This window comes from Zootoca vivipara, chromosome Z (assembly GCF_963506605.1).
Source record: "Zootoca vivipara chromosome Z, rZooViv1.1, whole genome shotgun sequence".
Classification (NCBI taxonomy): Eukaryota; Metazoa; Chordata; class Lepidosauria; order Squamata; family Lacertidae; genus Zootoca; species Zootoca vivipara.
Window position 1 is genome coordinate 12,022,072 of NC_083294.1, and position 19,528 is coordinate 12,041,599.

At 49.8% G+C, this 19,528-nt stretch overlaps 1 protein-coding gene across 2 annotated transcripts in view; it reads left to right on the forward strand.

Moving 5' to 3' along the window:
- Window positions 1-12,105, forward strand: part of LRSAM1 (leucine rich repeat and sterile alpha motif containing 1) — a 32,825-nt gene extending 20,720 nt beyond the window's left edge. For both annotated transcript variants that reach the window (XM_060270660.1, XM_035112671.2), the window contains exons 19-25: window positions 1,159-1,239; window positions 3,952-4,047; window positions 4,362-4,460; window positions 4,642-4,773; window positions 5,794-5,875; window positions 6,100-6,233; window positions 6,738-12,105. In XM_060270660.1, the coding sequence (XP_060126643.1) occupies window positions 1,159-1,239; window positions 3,952-4,047; window positions 4,362-4,460; window positions 4,642-4,773; window positions 5,794-5,875; window positions 6,100-6,233; window positions 6,738-6,863 (750 nt within the window). In that variant the 3' untranslated portion in view covers window positions 6,864-12,105. The remainder of the gene's footprint in view (window positions 1-1,158; window positions 1,240-3,951; window positions 4,048-4,361; window positions 4,461-4,641; window positions 4,774-5,793; window positions 5,876-6,099; window positions 6,234-6,737) is intronic.
- Window positions 12,106-19,528: the final 7,423 nt, after the last annotated feature.

The following is a 19,528-nucleotide window of genomic DNA, read 5'->3' on the forward strand; positions in this document are numbered from 1 at the left end:
GAACTGTAACAAGCTCTGGAACCTGCACCCAGTTTCTCCCAGAAGCCTCCTGGATGCTCAGTGGCTCACGAGTGATCCTAGGCTGGCCAGCTAACTAGTGGGAAGAGCCATAGCAGAGTGGCAGAGCACCCGCTTTGCATGCAGAAGGTCCCAAGTTCAATTCCCAGCAGCAATTTCCAAGTAGGGCTGGGAAAAGACTCTTTGCCTACAGCCCTGCAGAACGGCTGCCAGTCAGTGTAGACAATCCTGAGCTACATGGACCCAATGGTTTGGCTTGGATAAGGACACTTCCTATGTTCCTAAGCTACCTCCACTTCTAGAGTGAAGTGGGGGGTGTCTTTATCTCAGGACTGGGGCAACTTGTGACCCTTCAGCTGTTGCTGGACTCCAATTCCCATCAGCCAGCATGACCAGTGGTAAGGGACGATGGGAGTTGTACTCTGCTATCAGCTGGAGAGCCACAGCTTCGCCCAGCCCAGGTTTACAGGTATGTGAAACCTTTTGGCTCTCCAGATGTTGCTGCACTACAACTCCTATCACTCCTCTACCACTGACTGTGCTTGCTGGGGCTGCTGGGAATTGTAGTTCAGTGGCATCTTGCGGGCCAAAAGTTCCCCGGCCCTGCTTTAGCTGAAGGCTTGCATCTGGCCTTTGAGGAAAGGGCACCTCAGTTCCCAGGATAAGGTTTCCCCTTGGTTTTAGGAGAGCAGGGTATTTCATTGTGATTTGTCAGGGGAGGGGATTAAAGCTGCATTTCCAAAGACTCTTTGCAGCGGGCTTTGTTTATCCCCACATCTTTGGCCAGGGTTGATGAGAGCTGTGGTCCAGAGCATCTGGAGGATTCCAGGTGGGTGAAGGCTGTTCTTGAGGATCCCACCTGCAGTTTGCACACTCACAGCGTAAAGCTGGTCACCATGAGGACTCCCTTCCCCAGAGTGAAACCCTTCTTGGCCCCACAGCAGTGACAGGCAAGGAGGGTGCTGTGGGAGAGACCTCCAGGTGCTCATCTTAATTCTCCTTGGGCCAAATGAGTGCTAGAAACCACAGCAATGCAGTTATAGGACCAGGGTGCGAACAGCAGAGAGTGAAGTCCTTCCCAATGCAAGTAAAAACCGAACAAACCTTCCCCCTCCCCTCCTTGTTTCATCTTCTGCCTAGATTAAGTTAATAGAGAAAGAGTTACTGCAGCTGACCCAGCTGGAGTTAAAGAGGCAGCAGCTGGACACAGAGGCGCTGCAGGTACGTCAGCCTCTTTTGGACCTCTCCCTTGGCTCACGTTCTTCCCGCCCCGCTCTCCCTTCTGCTTTCTGAGGTGTTTTGGTGCTTGAGGCAGGAATTTGGGGGGATGAGACGGGAGGATTCCCTGGTTCCTGCCTCCTGGGGCTTCATTTAGCATGCACTGCAAACGCTACTGCTCTTGGAGACCTGGGGATCCACATGAATAGCCTGCTGCAGGGTTCAGAGGGGGAAGTGGTGGGTGGGCTGGCAGGAAAAAGGGGTTGAGATCTGCTGAGCATTCCACATTTCCTGCAAATTTTTAAATTTGAATTTATTTATTTATTTTGCTGGTTTTGCTTCAGTGTTTTTTTTTTTTTTTTTTGTTGTTGTTCTCAAATCGCCACTCCAAAAGCAACATCCCCAAAGAGCACTCCATCCTCTCCATTTGCTCTCCTCAGCCAGCGGAGGACAGGGTGTATTAATCACAATTAGTATACCCGGCTTTTATTTTGCAAGGTGGGGGAAAGTGGTGGGTTGGGGAAATCCAAGCAAGGCTCTGGTTTTCAGGGTTGCAGAAAGGTGTTTGAAAGTAGGAAGGGGGGGGGGTGTCAAAGCCTGCTCAAATCTCTGAAGCCAGGGCGGGAGCTGTGCAAACTGAGCAACTCTTTGCCCCGTGGCTAGCAGAACAAATGGAGTGGTGCAGAATTTCAGCTTCCATCCACCCAAGTGAGGGCAGAGAATTTGGGAGTAGCCAAAAACAATTTGGGATTTGGGATTAGCCATTAGAGTGATGACTTTTTTTTACAACCTCATTTCCCTGTATCATAATTTGATGAGCTTTCATTAAAGATTAGATAAAATCTTACTTTCAAAGAGATTTGATAAAAAAAAAACCTCACGCACAAAATGATTTTAAAATTTTTATTTATCAGTTTTTGGACCATTTTTGAAGTCACTGTAAGCAGATATAAAATTGAACCCAAGCTTTAGAGTCACATACATACAACATTATATAGGGTCATCAAACACACAGGGAAGCTTAGTATAGACGCCGCTAGAGGACGATGTTTTGCTACCTCTCCTATGGGTTCTTTTCCCAGCATGCCCGGCAGGGTCTGCTGGCTGAGTTTTGAGGTCCCAAAAAGGGGCTTTTACCTTGCGCAGGTGTGACATTTGTATACCCTATGTTGCTAAGAACACTGACCATTGTGGAATGTGGTGCTGTGTCCAAATTTGATACAAAATATATATAGAATTGTTAATGCAATTTTATGAAATGGTAAAACAGCATACAAAAAAATTAAAAACGGTTTGTGCGTGACCTTTTTAAATATTTCAATGGAATATACCTCATTTTAGCCATTAATAGGCAAAAGTTCATCCATTTGTGCTACAGGAAATAATTTTTGAGGGGGGGAAAAATGAAAAAGTCATCACCCTATTAGCCATCCTTGTTGTGAACCAGGCGAGGGAGAAACCTTTCAGCCCCCCAGAGGTTGGTGGACTGCAGCTTCCATCTCCTCCTGGCTGCTGGGGCTGCTGGAAGTTGCAGTTCAGCAACATCTGGAGGGCCACAACTAATTGCCTCCCCACCTGCTTTAAACAAACCTCAAACAGAAGGTTCTGTATGAGGGTGAAGGAACCTCTGGGGCTTTTGTGACCCAGCTTAGCACCTTTGAGTCTGTGCTGCATCTGGAGCTTGGGGAGCAGGCAGTGGAATATGGAGATGGGGAGAGGATGCATCCAGGATGGTCCAGGTCGAACTTCAAACCCTAGAGCTAGGACGATGTTTGCAAGCCGCCTTCTAGCCTTGGGGATGGGGAACATTTTACAGCAGCACTGCTTCATGGGCAGCCTTCCAGGGGCCCCGTGCCAGTGGTGGGTGGGTCCAGAGGCAAAGGTGGGTGGAGCAACTGATGTGACTCTTTGTTCAGTATGCCAAATTTGAGTACGTGGTGCCTCGCAAGACGAATTTAATTCGTTCCGCGAGTCAATTCGTTTTGCGAAAAATTCATCTTGCGAATCTTGGTTTCCCATAGGAATGCATTGAAATTTCTTTTTTTGCCCATAGGAATGCATTAATTGAATTTCAGTGCATTCCTATGGGAAACCGCGATTCACAAGACGAATTTTTCTCAAAACGAATGCGTCTTGCGAAAAATCCGTCTTGCAGGGCATTCGTCTTGCGAGGTAGCACTGTACAGTAATTGGTTCCAGAAGTCCGTACTTAACCTGAAGCATACTTAACCTGAAGCCAACTTTCCCATGGAAAGTGGATTAATCCGTTCCAGATGGGTCTGCAGAGTACTTAAACTGAAAGTACTCAAACCGAAGCGTACTTAAACCGAGGTATGACTTTAGCGGGAAAAGTCAGTGGTTCACTCCCCACCCCCCCCAATCTCCATCAAGGCAAGCAAGAAACATTATTATCACAGTTCATGGGCACAGCCTGGGGTGGGGGGATGCAACCTGGGGAAATAGGGCATGCCTTGGGGAGAGTCTCAAGGGCCAGGTAAAAACACCTGGAGGGCTGCCTTCAGATCCCAGGAGGCCTATGATTCCCCATTGTGGATGCCGGCTTGAGCATCCCCCAAAAGGTGGCTGGAGCAGCCTCTGCTTTGGAAGGCTTGCACTAAGTGGAAGAGCCAGCTGCCTCCTCTGGGGGCAGCCACTTCGCACTGCAGCACAGCCCTCATGGTGCATGCTTCCTAATGCCTGTGTGCTGCATTTCAGGAGGCAATCACAGAGCAGCGGCAAGCTCTCACTTACCTGCTGCAGCAGCTGCTGAAGGAGAAGAGGCAGCGGGAAGAAGAGCTGCAGGCCATCTTGGTAAGGAGACAACTCACCTGTGAGCGGGGCTGATTCTCTCTCTCTCACTCACACACAGGCTCAGCCTTCTGCCCGTTTCCACACCTGGTGGCTCTTACCCTCTCAGAGGTGCTTTGGAGCAGGCCAAGTGTCAGGCTACACTCCTGGAATCTGCAAAAGCTGCACACGATGATCATTTGTTTGCTTGTATATCCCACCTTTCCCCCCCAAGAAGCTCAAGGGAGGCATGCATTTGAACCCTGGTCTCTCCCAGACCCTAGTCTGACACTCCTAACCACTACACCACCCTGGCTCTCTGTTTCTCTTCCTTGCAGAGGGAGCTGGAAGCTAAGAGTGAGACAAAGCAAGAGAACTACTGGCTGATTCAGTACCAGCGGCTTTTGGACCAGAAACCCCTTTCACTCCGGCTGCAGGTGACTGGCTAGCAGAAGTGCTGGGTTGGAGAAGGTCGCCTTTTCCATGGGCTTCACTCGGTCTGGCAGCACCTTACGGTTCTGGCCTCCTCTTTCACCTGTGGCAGGTTCCAGGCTTCCTGGGTCTGGGTTTCCCAGTCAAGAGGCCACCTGGTAACACTGCTCTCCTTTTTCTTTGAAGGAGGAAGGACTGGAACGACAGCTCGTGAAGCTCCTGGCAGACCTGTCAGCTGACCAGTACACGCCCGTCTTTGCACATCACCGGATTTCGCTCAAAATGCTAAGCACCATGGTCCCAAGTGACTTGGCCAAGGTATGTGGGGAAGGTTAGAGCAGGGGTGGGGAACCTCAGGTACAGGGGCCGGATGCTTCCCTTATGGCCTCTCTGTTCAGCTCTCAGAACTTTCCTCTGGGCCGCACCACTGGAGGCTGGGCATGTGGGGCATAGCTGTCAACTTCCGGATTGGAAAATAAGGGATCAGCAGCGGTGCAGCAGCGGAAGTCACTTCTGCGCATGTCCAGACATGCGCAGAAGTGACTTCCGGTGCCGACTCTGCCCGATTTCCGGTGCCCAGACATGGGCATAGCAGCACCAGAAATCGGTTCTGCGCATGTCCAGACATGCGCAGAAGCGACTTCCGGTGCTGGGCTGCCCGTGTCCGCATGTCTGGGCACCAGAAATCGCTTCTGCGCATGCCCGGGCATGCGCAGAGGCAATTTCCAGCAGCACTCAGCAAGCCAAGTGAGTGAGCAGCCTGCCGGGAGCCGGGACAGTTATGCAGCTGAGAGCCTCCCTGGCCGGCAGGAGCTGCTTTCTTCTAAATCCGGGGGGGTTTACGGGATATTTTGTAATTCGGGATAACAGCGGGAAATGGATTTAAATACGGGGGTTTCCCGCGAAAAACAGGAGAGTTGACGGCTATGATGTGGGGTGCTCCCCGCCCCAGCTTCAATCTGCCCTCCCTCAGCCAGCCCCCACCTGCATACCTTCGCACAACAAGTCCGGGGTGGTGGTGGAGGTGGCACAACCTCTCAACTTCACACTGCTCTTAAGTCTCAGGGTTGCCCCTTGCAGGGAGAAGGATGGGGACAACCTTAGAATGAGTTGGCTCTGCCTGCGATTGGCTCTGGCTCCGCCTACCATTTGGGCTCCCTGCCTTCCGCCCTGCCAGTCTCGATGGGCACCCGCCACCTTTCGCCGAACTGGAGCGTAATTTGTACTGATATAGAAGTTACACACACAGTGAAATGGATAAAAGTAAACCTGGGAGAGAACCATGCTGTTCAGAAAGCTCCTTTCTGCGCTCTGCCATTTGTTTATGTCCTCTTCCAGTTGGGGATCACAGAGACAGGCCTGCAGCACTCCATCATCCGGAAGGCCCGAGAGATCCACGCCGTGGCTGAAACCATCCCAGGTAACTTGCTGGATCCTCTCTCCTAAGGACATAAGCCGCCTTGCACAGAGTCGGAGCAGGGATTGAGGTTTGGCACAAGCCCCATTCCCCTCGCCATCTCTCATGAGCTTGTTTGGGGCAGGGTGGCATTCTTCCACTCCCTTTCAGCCCAGCTCATCAGCAAAGCATCCACTCTGCATAAAATTGCTTGCTCTCAGTGACCAGCTCCTTCCAATTGCTTGCAGAGTTGCTGAAGCCTGAAGACGAGGCAGAGCTTGCTACTCCGGGGACCAGCAGAGAGCCCCCCACCGCCATGGCTCCTTCTGCCCCACCACCAGAAGAGCACCGATGTGAGTGTGTGGTCTGCATGGAGCGAGAGGTAGGTTGACCTCCACCCAGGAGCTTTGAAAGCTTAACCTGCATGTCGGGCAGAGTCAGTGATCCTCAAGAGGCATCAGGGACTTAGTGTGACACAATGGAATGCTACTCCATCTCTAGGCCACGGCTATAGAAAGCTTTCCTAAAACCCATCAATCCTAATCTGTGATGTTTCTCAAGGCCTGATCCAACAGGGATCCTCTGATGACATTCTTATCTTGTGCCTGAACTTGCTTTTTTCCTTCTCCTTCCCATCCCTTTTTCCTTGTGTGTCATGTCTTAGATGTCAAACCTGAGAGAAGAAACTGTTTTGTTTGTCAGATGCTCTGGCAGGCTTTTTTTGTGCAGGTAGGGGGTGAGGATGAAGCGCAGGATCAAAATGCTTTGGAATAAAACGCTGATCTCTGACGACATGTATGCAAGGGGCAGGTGGCAAGGAGACCCTGCTGTTGGTAAGAGCTGTGGTTTTAGCATTTGCCTCTTCCTCTTCCTCTCTTTCCTCCAGGCCCAGGTGGTATTCCTGACTTGCGGCCACGTCTGCTGCTGCCAGACCTGCTCCGAGGCCCTGAGCACCTGCCCGCTGTGCCGCAAGGACATCGTCCAGCGCATCCGTCTTTTCCACAGCGGATAGCCCCACGTGGGGACAGCGTCACTCTCATCATGTGCCCACTTCTTCCCCCTCAACCTTGCGCACTGGGTTGCCAGGGGTGGGGTGGGGTCAATGGTTCTTTTGGCGTGCTGCGTAGGCCAGTCCGGGATTTGCACTACCTCCTTGCTCTTTGTTTGCGTAACCATCACCATCCTCTGCTCACAGAGCATGGCTGCAATTCCCCCCCTCCCCAACGCTCAGCTGTTGGCTGTGGCTGCTCTAAGGCCAAGATGGAGGCACATCTCCGGGTTGAGGGCAGAACGGTGCTTGCAGTTCCTGAAAAGCTACCCTCACATTTTGGGGAACAGGCAAGCACCACGTCTTCTCTGGCAGCCTGGCTGGGGTTATTTAAAGATGCCAGTCCCAACCTATAGGCAGAGTGGGTTCTAGGGGCTTCAGTACAGGAGAAGTGATTCCCTGCTGTCTGCCCACCTAACGAATCAGGGCTGGTTGTGTATATTATATATATATACACACACACACACACACACACACACACACGTATGTATTTCTGTGGCTGGGTTTTAGGTCACTACTGGCTGAGTTGTAGCAGCACCCAGTGGAGCAAAAGTGCCTGGGAGCTGTCTCACCTGTCACCCTGGGAGAGAGTGGTTGGTGATTCCCAGCTGTCCAGCATCCAGCTCCCAATCTAGACCACTTTGAACTCTTTCCAGGCCAGCATTTTAAAGCTGCCACCCGCAACCTGGTGCCCTCTAGCTGGGATGACTGCATTAAGGACCCCCCCCCCCAAAGTGTGGGTGGGTAAGTCAAGGAAGAGCCCTGGTTGGGTGGAGGTCTCGTCCCACCCACTACATGTTTTTTGCTAGTCGAGTATGTGTGTGTTTGGGTCATCATCCCTCTCGGTTCATTGGTCAGTAATTGACCTTGATTGTCTGCCAAGGCAACATCTCCTCCAGAAGAAACCAACCTCCACCCGGTTTTGCTTGGCAGGTTTCCTGCCAAGAGAAAGTGGACACTCGTATTTGCAACTTCCAAGAAACAAATCCCTGAACCTTTTTCACTGCCTGACCGCTCGCTCACACTCATCGTCCTGTGTTCTCTTGGAGCCAGGTGAGTGAGGAAACCTTTTGGCATTGCTGAACCACAGCTCCCATCTTCCTCAACAAGCGTGGCCAGCACCCAGGGATTATGGGAATTGTAGTTCAGCCGCAACAGGAGGGCCAAAGGCTCCCTACATCTGAACTACCAGAAAGCCAAGAGGTTAGGTCTGTCCTTTTTAGCAAAGTCAGCCAACGTGAACGACAGTGCAATGCTTTATTCTATCACAATTCTCTCCAAAAGGATCTGCAAATATTTTATAAGTAAAAGGTAAAATGCATCAGAGGAATGAAGTGTTGTTTTGCCTGCCAGGAAGCCTTAGTCCCAGGTGCAGGTGTGGGGATTCTTTGCCACTCCAAATGAGACTGAATTACAACTCCTGTAATCATCCCTGGCCTTTGGCCATCCTTGCTGGGCCTGAGAGGAGCTGTAGTTCAGCAATGTCTGGAGAGCCTGAAGTTCCCCCACGCTTACAAGGAAAACTTAAAAGGAAAACCAAGAGAAGAGAGATTGGCGGAAACCCTATGGAAGGGAGGCCTTGCCTATGCCTGGTCATGGAGGCTGTGCCTCAGTAATCCCTCTCCACCCACCTACCCACAATTCCTTGCTCAGGGTGGTTCGTGCCCCATCCAGATAAGGTGCCTTGAGTCCCTGTCAGGAGAAACAGCAGGGTACAAATATAGAACAGAACCACAGAATTGTAGAGTTGGAAGGGACCCAGAGGGTCATCTAATTCAAACCCCTGCAGTGCAAAGATCTCGACTAGATCATACACGACAGATGGCCATCTAACCTCTGCTTTAAAACCTCCAGTGAAGGGTGAGTCCATAGGGAGAACATTCCACTGTTGAACAGCTCTTAAATTGTCAGAAAGTTCCTCCTGATGTTTAGTCAGAGTCTCCCTTCTTGAAGCCACTGATATTTGTGTGGGCCGGGTTTTAATGGGTAGCAGAGGGTATATTAATTGCAATTTATCTTTCCAGGCACCCATGTTTGTGGGCTGAAACAAAATAAAGCATAGGAATTTGTCTATAAAACTTTGTTTTGAGCACATCCAGCTAACAAAGTAAGGTGCCTTCCCCCTTCTTACCCCTCTTAAACAAAAAAACAGGCAGCAACTTGTAATAGGTTCACAGCAACAGTAGCAGTAAAAACCATGCAGGCAAAATACGGTATATTTACAGTATAACCAGCTTCATGCATGTGCCTAAAAAACCTGAGCTAGCAGAAGCATGTCTGCATCCATCAAAGGGGGAGAGAGAGCTACGTGAAGTACTATATGCTTCTTCCTATCCTATCCAGGTAAAGGAGTGGAAACGACACCACACAGCCAATTATATTTCTATGTTCTGAGTACAGTATCTGCCTTTCAGTAATACACCTCTGTGGTATTAACCACTTCTCATGCTAACTAGCAAGAATGTGCATTCATTCGGTTTGTCTGCTAATCTCAGGTGGCTTTTGCAGTCTGCAGGTGGCTATAGTATCTCCTCTCACTCTCTTCCAGGCTAAATGTACCCAGCTCCCTCAACTATACCTCATTCAGCAGTATATGGAGGGCCAAAAGTTCCTCACCACCAGGTTTCCCAATCCTACTTTGATGTTTCTGGGCTGCAGCATGAGGTTGTGCTGGCTTCACTTGCTGCTGTGCTCCCACATCCTCCGAAGAACCCCGCTGGGAAATCAGGGGCAAGGCCAGACAGACCTATGTGGCAGTTGGTGTGCAGTGTGGGCAGCACAGATTAGTTGGGGGTCTGGGCCCTTCCAAAGCAATGGAGGGTAGATGGGTCACTGCCTGGGCATTTGTTGTGGGGTGAGGAGCACAGCAAGGTCCCCAGGGAGGGTTTATCAGTCTTGTGCCTTGGGGTCTAGATTTGTGGGATTGCAAGTGGTAGGCCATGGGGTGTGAGGAGCCTGTGGTCACCTTAAGCTCCCACTCCTATCAGCCCTAGCCAGCGTGGCCGACAGCAAGGGATGATGGGAATTGTAGTGCAATGAACTCTAAAGGGCCAAAGGTTCCTCAGCTCCCTGTCAGGTGAGCCATACCCCTCCTTCCTATACTCCTCCCACCTCAAGACAAAACCAATTAGCTTTGCTTCTGAAGACGGACCTTTATAGGGAAATTTTTAATGTTTGGTGGGTTGCAAATAAATACTAAATTATTATAATACTATTTACCAGTCAATGGGTCGGTGCTTCAAAATTGCCTTCCCTTCCCAGCAGGAACCGACCCTGAGGCCTGAGTTCGAATCACTCTACTCACAAGTTCAGGGTGCCTATGCTAGGACCTTCACTTCTCCCAAAGAACCTTGCACACTGTTGCCCCTTTCGGTGGGTGTGGAGGGGCTCTCCCTCTCCCTCTCCCTCCACCCACTCACAGAGCCAAAATTCGCAGAGGTGCCCTGGGGAAAGAAGACACCATTATAGTGGTACCTTGGTTTACAAACTTAATCTGTTCCGGAAGTCCGTCCTTAAACCGAAACCGTTCTTAAACCGAGGCGCGCTTTCCCTTATGAGGCCTCCCGCCGCCGGTGCCCTTCAACCATTCGAATTCAGTTCTTAGACCGAGGTAAAGCTCTCAAACCAAGACACTATTTCTGGTTTTGCGGAGTTTGTAAACCAAATTGTTCTTAAACCAGGCTGTTCTTAAATTGAGGTACCACTGTACACATGAATGAAATATAGGCCTATGGCCCACTTTTGCTTTGCCCTTGGTAGAAAGGATCATTGGCCTCTGCCAGGGACTCAGGCAGCGGCTTAGCTGGAGCAACGACCCCTTTGTCATCATCACACGTCCTGCACGAATCTCTGTTTCCCCCAGTGTTGGTCTGTTTTTATGTGATTGCATCACATGTATCCAGCAGAGAAATAAAAACGGGGTATGAAACTCAAACTGCATTGTCTCTTCCTGCTCCCTTAGGATAGACAGATGGGCAGGTATCCAATGGTTGGCAGAACCCTTGGAACAGATTTAGGGGGGGGCACTGGGCAAGGGGAGGGGGAGAAGTTCTTGCACAAGTATGGAACCTTGTGCGAGCTGAATTAGTTACCTAGTGCTACTTTGGGTGCAACTGCAGAAAGAGGTGTGTTTGACATGGTTCCCAAACTTTCCCCTGTGGACCACTTGAAAAGTGCTGACAGTCTCAGTGGACCACTCAATGGTCTTTCTGCCTGCTGTAGCAGCTGTAATGCACGGTGCTGTACGATTTTTGTTGTATTTATATTGCTCCTTTTGTTTCTTGCGTTGTATTTTATTGATTTCAGTTTGAATTCAACCTGTGTTTTACGGGCCAACTGAATGAATTTCATGGACCCAAGTTTGGGAACCCTTGGCTCAGAGCTGCAGCATTTTATGGGATAATCCATGAGATTGATAGTGAGGTTGAACCTTAAATTAATAAATAGTTTCATCTTGTAAAAAAGAAATATTTATTTCAGGGCTGAGGAACTAGCTACCCTTCCCAACTCCCTGGTCTACCAGAACCAGAAGAGGTATGAAGAGGGAGGAGCACAGGCATGTCAGCAAAGTCTCAGATTGCTTTAAATGAATCTAGGGAAGGAGGAAATTTAGGCAGCTGTGGGAACGTGGGGGACCTTCAGGCTCCTCAACTGCCTCATAGGGACATGACCTATTGAGAAGAGTTGCTGTGCTCATTAGGCATGGCACCCTGAGCAGGCCTTTTTTTTCCTAATAGAGGTAACTTCTCTTACTCCATATGATGTCTTGCTGGCTGGCTCCCAGAGAACAAACTACCCCAGAAGGAGCATGGTACTACCTCTCCTGTAACACCCCACACACTAATAACAACACAGGCACTGTCCAGGATTCAAAATGGCACCCAACATCCACACATCAATTAAGACCTCCCACACACACGCCTTGAGCACTCTTGGCTCAACCTAGCGATCGTATCTCTACTTGTGGCTGAACATATGCCACAGAATGGGCAAAGTCATGCCAAACAGAGATTTCAGTCTGCCATCTTGATTCAAAATGGCACCCAACATACAAACAGCAATAAGGTCTGCTGCCTCAGCCTGGGAACCCTCATGGCAAGTTTGGTATTATAGATGGAGAGGTGTCCAAATGTAAAGAGGGCAAATGGGCAAACCATTTCCCAAAATATCAGTCAAGTCAACATGACTCCAGCATGACATCTGAAAAAGTGGGTGGGAGGGTGGGTGGGAGAGCTGGACTCCCCAGAGTTGGAATTCATAGATGGCAGAAAAAGCCAGTGTCTTGTCAATTCATAATTCCATTTAAAATCTGTTAAATCATGAGTCCCATCTCTTGGGAGCAGGAAAGAAGGGGCTGGGAAGCTGCCTCAAAGTAGCTTGACTGCATTCTCCCAGTTTTTCACGCTTGGTTGGGAAGCTGGACTGTCCTTTTTTTTCCAGGTGCCATGCATCACCAACTGCCCTTTGCCTTGGGTCCTCACTGCTGTTTACACAAAGATGCTAAGGTTGTCCTCCAGCCAAGCCACTGAATTTTAGGGGGTACAGCAGAGTTGCAGCTGGGAAAGGTCCTCCTCTCCATGTTCTCAGCCACAAAAGAATAAAGCTGTCTTAAGAGGCGTGTCTTATTTTGCCTGGAATCCTCCTCCTTGCTTGTGCCCAGTCGATGTGAATTAACTTTCCAGCAGTTGAAACTGGTTCATGAAGCCGAATGGCACACTGCCCCACCAACCTCAGCCTGCTCTCACCCTGTCCCCACCTGCCTTCCTCTGCTCTCCTCTCTCAATTGACCTCCATTTCCAGGGCACACCAGGGAATGCCTTTGCATCTCAGGTTTGGGCCCTTTGTTACTGGGAAATTGGAAAGCCTTGCCTCTCCACACCATGAGACAAAGATAAAGAGTTACTTGCACACATACCACACAAACCTCTCTGCCTTTTCACCTGTCAAACCAAAACCTCTAGCGTCAAGAGAAAACAACAGCAGCATACAATATATGCAAAGGCATTGCATCTGCAAGGGAAGCTCAGCTCAGGAGTCTGTGGCTCCCCGCTGAGCCCCAGGTCTCCAAACAAAGGAAAACAGGAAAAGTGTCAATACCAAATGTAGTGATTCCCTGATAAATGTATTTATGCACTGGGAAAACTTTAGAAATTCACAAGAAATAACTCATTGTATCAATCTTCTCAGTTCCAATGGCATTTAGGACCCAGGGAAGTGAGGTATAAGGGGAGGGGTGAGCGAGTCCACCATAATCCCTGAGATGTACAGTCACATCCGCATGGCCTTCCCAAGGAGTCATGACCAGTGATATCCTGCCCCAAGAGTGTCAGACAGATAACCATCTCAGTCACAAAGCCTATCCACCCCATAGTGGGATCAAGCTGGACAAGACAGAGGGATGTATTTGATTTGACTCAGGGACCAAGGAACTGTAAATACTTTCCTTTGTGAAAGACTATATTTGCATGACGGGTATGCCTTTTCTGTGACATATCTATCCTGAGATGTATCATGGAAACTTTGAAATATGGATGTAACCATTGATAGGGCTTCTGGCTGCTTTAGTCTTTGTGGCATTGGGGAGCTTTGTTGCAACAAGAAAGATCAGGTCTTCTGGCTGCTGTTTTGTTTCCATCTCCTGGCTAAAGTCTCTTGCTTGTGACGCTCGACCTGAACCTATGGGAGTCAAGGTTAGGTGATTGTGGGGTGCTCCAAGGACTCCCTGTTACACCTGAAATGGAAGGGTCTGGAATGCTCCTAAAATGGCAACCCTGGTGAATAGCCTTTGCTAACATGGGCGTACCCAGGATCAAAACTAGGGGGGGCACACCAGCCACGCCCCCCCAGCCACCCGATTGGCTGGCTGGTGATGATGTGCCCAGGATCCCCCCAGGAGGCGTGGTCAACGTCCACACACCCCAGAGGGGAGGGGGCCGTTTCCAGCCTTGGCCGAGGCAGCACACGGAGCCACCCGCGCTTGCGCTTCTGCCTCACCTGCTACTTTACTGGCAGCAGTGACTAAAACGAGGCAGTAGCAGCAAAGCTGCCTCCGTCGAGGGAAACCTGGACCTAGGCTAACTTCAGCCCACACTCCTTCAAGTCACAGTAAGCACAGCACAGAAAGTGCTGCCCCACAATGCTCCACGGCACGGGGCAGCACTTTCTGTGCTGTGCTCGCTGTGACTTGAAGGAGTGTGGGCTGAAGTTAGCCCAGGTCCAGGTCCAGGTTTCCCTCAACGGAGGCAGATTCACTGCCGCTGCTGCCGTTTCGCTTCAGCCGAGCAGGCCGAGGCGGAGCACAACTGGCAGTGTCCCTGCCTGTCGTGCCGTGCTCTCCAGCTGCCAGCTCCAGCTCGAGCTGTTTTATACCATTCCCCCCTTGCTTCTAGGGGGGCAGTTGCCCCCCTGCCCCATGCTGGGTACGCCCATGTTTGCTAATGTGTAACTTTGGAATGTGTGACAGGTGGTGTGTGTAAAAGAGAGGGGGGTGACATGCCTCACCGCACCCCCGAGACACTCGCCCCGTCCCTGCTAGCTCTGCCTCTGGGGACCATTGCCATTCTAAGAGAATGAGGGAGGTGTTTATGGTAAGTTCTGCCACATCTTTTTCTTGAAAAATAGCACTGGTTGCAGAACCTCCAGGTGTCCATATTTACCAGGAATGTGTGGGAATGTTCAGGGAGGTAGGAGAGGATATATTGTTTAATGATATCCTTTCTAACTTGCGTTAGCAAGTTCTATATTTTAGCAGAGTTTAAACATTCCCCTTTAAATGCATAGTGGTTTGCTTTTTGCAGGCTCGTCTGAGCCTCTCTATTTAAGATTCCTGGTAAGATCCCTTCTTGTCCCTCTTAAAAAGAATAGACACAACAATATTATTAAAGTCAATATAAAAGTAGTTTACTCACATCTATTCAGTTCACAGTTGGATCCCTGATGGCAGACTTAGATTACAAAAGTGTGTGTGTGTGTGTGTGTGTGTGTGTTTGTGGATGGAACTATCCCATAAGGGAGTTAGTCCCAAGTGACTGCGAACATGCAGTTACTTCTGCTCTCACATAGAGAAACAAAAATGGAGAAGCAGCAACATAAGGAGGTGTGCTCCCCTGTCTAGGTTAGGCCGTGCGCACCTCTAGTCACATGCAGAGGAAGTTTGTCCCAGCTGAGGAGGAAACAGGAAGTATTCTCCTGGCTGGCACAAAGCATCCCCTAGCATGTCCATTCTAGGAACTGCTGTGTGTTTCACATCCCACAGAATGTTCCTGATTTAGAGAAGCCATCCTGGTTTCTGATTTGATCTCAGAATGTCCCACTTTTCCTTAGGATGCCCCAATTTTCATTGGAGAAATTTTGGAGGGGATGGAGTTATCCAACCCCTGAGCCATCTGAAGGCAATCCTGTATAGGGAAGTTTGTTTAATGTTTTATTATGTTTTTATACATGTTGTAAGCTGCCCAGAGTGGCAGGGGCAACCCAGTAAGATGTGTGTGGGGTAGAAATAGTAAAACTATCATTATGGAATGGGAAGTCCCTATTTTCATCAGAGAAATGTTGGAGGGTATGTGGTCGTAAGCATTAGCATACTCTTGTTTTGTTGTTGTTGTTTTTTTAAAAAATCTGTGAAGCAATGAATGATATTCCTAGGCTGGCATGCCTCACAGCCAGTTCCCAGCACTGACCCCACCCCAGCCCCATGGAGATAGATCCCTTCACAAACAAAACAAGCCGGCTTCTGTTAACAAGTCATCAATTAAGGATTAAAGTTCAGCCTTGGTGTGGCTTTGGAATACAAAGATCCCTCCCTTATCTGCCAGCCAGCAGCCCTCAATTAGCACACTGGGGCTATTTAGCTGGGTCAGAAGGCTCTGAAGGCCACCTGGAAGGAGCCTGTCCCTGGGTTCCGAACTATTTGAGCTGATAGATGGGCAGAGCGCTCCTGGCTTTGTGGTCTGGGGGTTCTCAGTCAGAATCCCGAAGCAGGGGAGCTGGGAAAGAAACCATCTCAAAGGCAGTAGAAAAGAGAGGAGATGGCGCTTTTGCTTCCCGCCATTGATTTGCGGCCAGAAGCGCGCATGGCAGAATGTGGGATTTGCTACGAGGCATACAAGGAGGCTTCGAGTGGGCGAGTGCCGAAGTTGCTGTGGTGCTGCCATTCGCTCTGCCTGGCCTGTCTGAGGAAACTGGTTTGCCAGAACATGGCCTTCTCCTTCGTGGTCTGCCCATTTTGCCGCATGGTGACCCTTGTGCCGGAAGCAGGGCTCCAGGCCTTGAGGAACGACGAAGCCCTTCTGTGTGAGATGGCTCCCCAGAAAGAGCTGAAGCTGGATGACAGAGAGGAACCGGGAGACAGCAAAGACTCCCCGGGTGCCTTAGACCTGCCTCTCAGTGACTCAGTCCTGACTCTGGATGTGGAGTTCAACTCCCGGGCCGGCTCTCCTGTCTTCACTGTCAGTAGCATTGTGCCGGCATATCCAGCAACGCGTTTCCATTCAGGGCCGGGCTTCCGGAGCTGGTTCCATGTGCAGGAAGTGCAGAACCCTGTCTTGGTGGAGCTTCCCTACACAGCCTCCTCCCGAGACTCTGAGGCTCCTGCGTCTGTGGAGAACTTGAGGCTTTGTTTCGCCGTGACCATCATTCTCCTCATTGTCTCAGTCTTCTTTGCACTGGTCTTCTTCAAGTAGGGAGGCTGGGAAGGCAGGAAGAGGCACTTCGTGGATCTTAGTACATACAGACAATTCTCCCCAGAAATGCCTGCATGGCACCATATTTACATCTCTTCAGGTGCCAGGCAAAAACGTTCCTTTTTAACCAGCTTTTAACTATCAATGGCTCGATGGTTTAATGTACTGTACTGTATTTTTTTTCTCTCTCTCCCCCCCACCCCCCGGTTTTAACATACAGGGTTTTAATGCAAGCCATTTTCTAAGCTGCTCTGAGTTGCCAAAAGGAGAGGGATTCATTTAATTAATAAAAATAAAAATAGTAATTTAGGCATCTGTATGCAGCTTTCCAGCAACATTTCTTTTTTTAACCCAATGCTTTCCCAGAATTGTGGTTTGGACTTACTTGGGGGTTTAGAGAAGTTTTATCCAGCAACCCCATTCCTAATGGCTTTACTCAAAACGAGCCCCATTGGTTTACCATGCATTAGGTGCTGTCAGTACGCTTAGGATTGCAGACCTTCTGGGCATGCCCAGAAATTCATAAGTTTTGGGAAATGGTGCACACAGAAATCCAGAAATTAATAAAAGCATCTTTTGCTAAAAAAGCAGAGTCCTATCTTCTAGGTATTTTAGGTAGCAACATACCACATGACAAAGTAAATATCTTTTTATATGCTTCAACCCCCGCTAGAATGATAATTGCTAAAAATTGGAAAGGAACCCTCATACCGACAAAAGGAGAATGGATAAATAAAATATGTGAATACCTAGAATTGGTGAAACTTACACTTAATATGACAAAAACCCAAAGATGAGATCAAAAAACAATGGGACTGCTTAAATGAATATTTAAAGAAAACAGACATGGGGAACAGAACATGGTTATGTTTAGAATAACCTTGCAAGATGAGAGAATTAAAAACATACGTGTGGATTAGTATATATGCTTGAATTGTAAGAGTTTACGGAAAGACAGGGAATTTAATGAATACAATGTAAATTACTGTGTAGAAGGCGGTGGAAGTATCCGCTAAGATCTGAACTTCTTTGTATAAAATTTATTTTTTATATTTTTCTTATTGTTTTTTCGCCTTTTTCTAATTTTCCAACTTTCTGGTTTTTCCCCCCCTTAGATATTCTTTTTCTTTTTTTCGTTCTTTTTTCCCCTTTTCTTTTTTTCAAAGCTATATAATATTATCTGCATATGAATGTATCTCAATGTTTTTTTACATTTATGTATTGCAATAAATGCTATCTTAATAAATAAATAAATAAAAAGGATTGCAGACCTTTTTTGCAATGGCACCAAGGTGCTACCAGCAAACCCAGCTTCAATCTAGCTGCATGGGTCACACAAGACATATTGTAAAGAGCCCAGCTGGCTTCCAAAGTGCTTTGCTTTCATCTACCAAGGAGCAAAGGCAGACAGCTATTGAGGGAAAACATTGAGTGAATCAGCATCATCATAATCCCAGACATTCCAAGCAGTGCTGGTTTGCCCATGAGGCAATGTGAGGCAACCGCTTAGGGCAGTGGTTCCCAACAGGTGGTCTGGGGACCCCCAGGGGTCCGCGAGCTATGCCAGAGGGGTCCTCAAGATGCTATTAGATGCCAAGCCTCTGGCCCGCCGGAAACGGCGGAACTGCCGCCGCTGGTGCGCGGGCGCCAAGCGAGCCCGGTGGATCAACTGGGGAGCCACTGAAGGCCCCCCAGCGACCCCACCGGACCGAGGCTGAGTGCGCCCGGCCGGAGACTCGGCGGAACCCCTGGGCCTAGAGGCCCGAAACCGCCTTCCAGGCCGCGGACCCCGCGGCGACCGCGTGGGCGTCAGAAACGTCCGGCGTAGCAAGTGAGGAGCTGCTGAGGCCCCCCACAGGCCCGCCGGGCCGAAGCCGACGGCGCCCGGCTGACAGCCGAGCGGAGCTCCGTGGCCCGAAAGCTCCCACCGCGCAACGTTCCTGGGGGGCCTGCCTCGCGACTGCAGTCACCATCACCCCTAGCTACCCAAGAGGGGGAAGGAGCCCCCCCCAAGCGAAGGCCCCCGATCCCGCAGCTCCTGCGCGCCACACGGGGAGCCTCGTGGGGACTCGAAGAACAAAGGCCGCACCGAACCTGCTGGCGCTGGCGCTGCTACCGCCGCAAATACAGCCACCCCCAGAGGAGAAAAGAAGAGGGGACGACAGGGAAGAGAGGGCCCCACCACCACCCTCAACCCAGGTGAAAGGGTAGAAACCTCCTCCCCCTCCAGAGGGAAACCCCCCGACCCCCAGATGGCCATCACACCGCCGCCACCACAGCCACCACCACACCAACGCCCCCCCCCCCCCAAGAAGGATAAAGAAAAGAGGAAAACAACTGAAAAATAAATAAAACCACTTTTTAATTTTAGGATTAGGAATTAATGGGGGTCCTTGTCACAATAGCGGCTCGATGAGGGGTCCTCGAGAAAATTTTGTTGGGAACCCCTGGCTTAGGGCATCAGGATCCAGAGAGGCAGCAGATTCAACCTTCAAGGAATGAATCTCCCACTGCTGCTGCTGTGGTGAGAGCAACAGCTGTGGCTCACTCCTTCCTGCTCTCTGGGGTCTCCCGCGCTCTGCACCGAGCCAATGTGATTCAGGAAGTGTCCCTTTCCAGCCCGTGATGGCCCTTGAGTCCCACTTCCAACAGTTGACTCCCCCCCCTTTGTTCCAAAGGTAGATCTTTATTCCACTTCTTATTCCTGATTGCAGAACTTCACTCACCCCTTCTTCCCTGGCCAGGGGGTGGCACTATTTGTGGTTTGCTTTAGATGCCAAAATGTCTTGGGCTGGCCCCAGTTCCAAGATACAGCATAGCCAACAAGAAAACGTGACCTGGGTCCAGATTCTAAGCAGCAGGAGAGGGAACCGGCTTATGATCAAGCAACTCCTGCCCAGGCTGCAAGAGCGGCAGAGATGAGCTTGGTCACAGAGGTGGCCTGGTGTT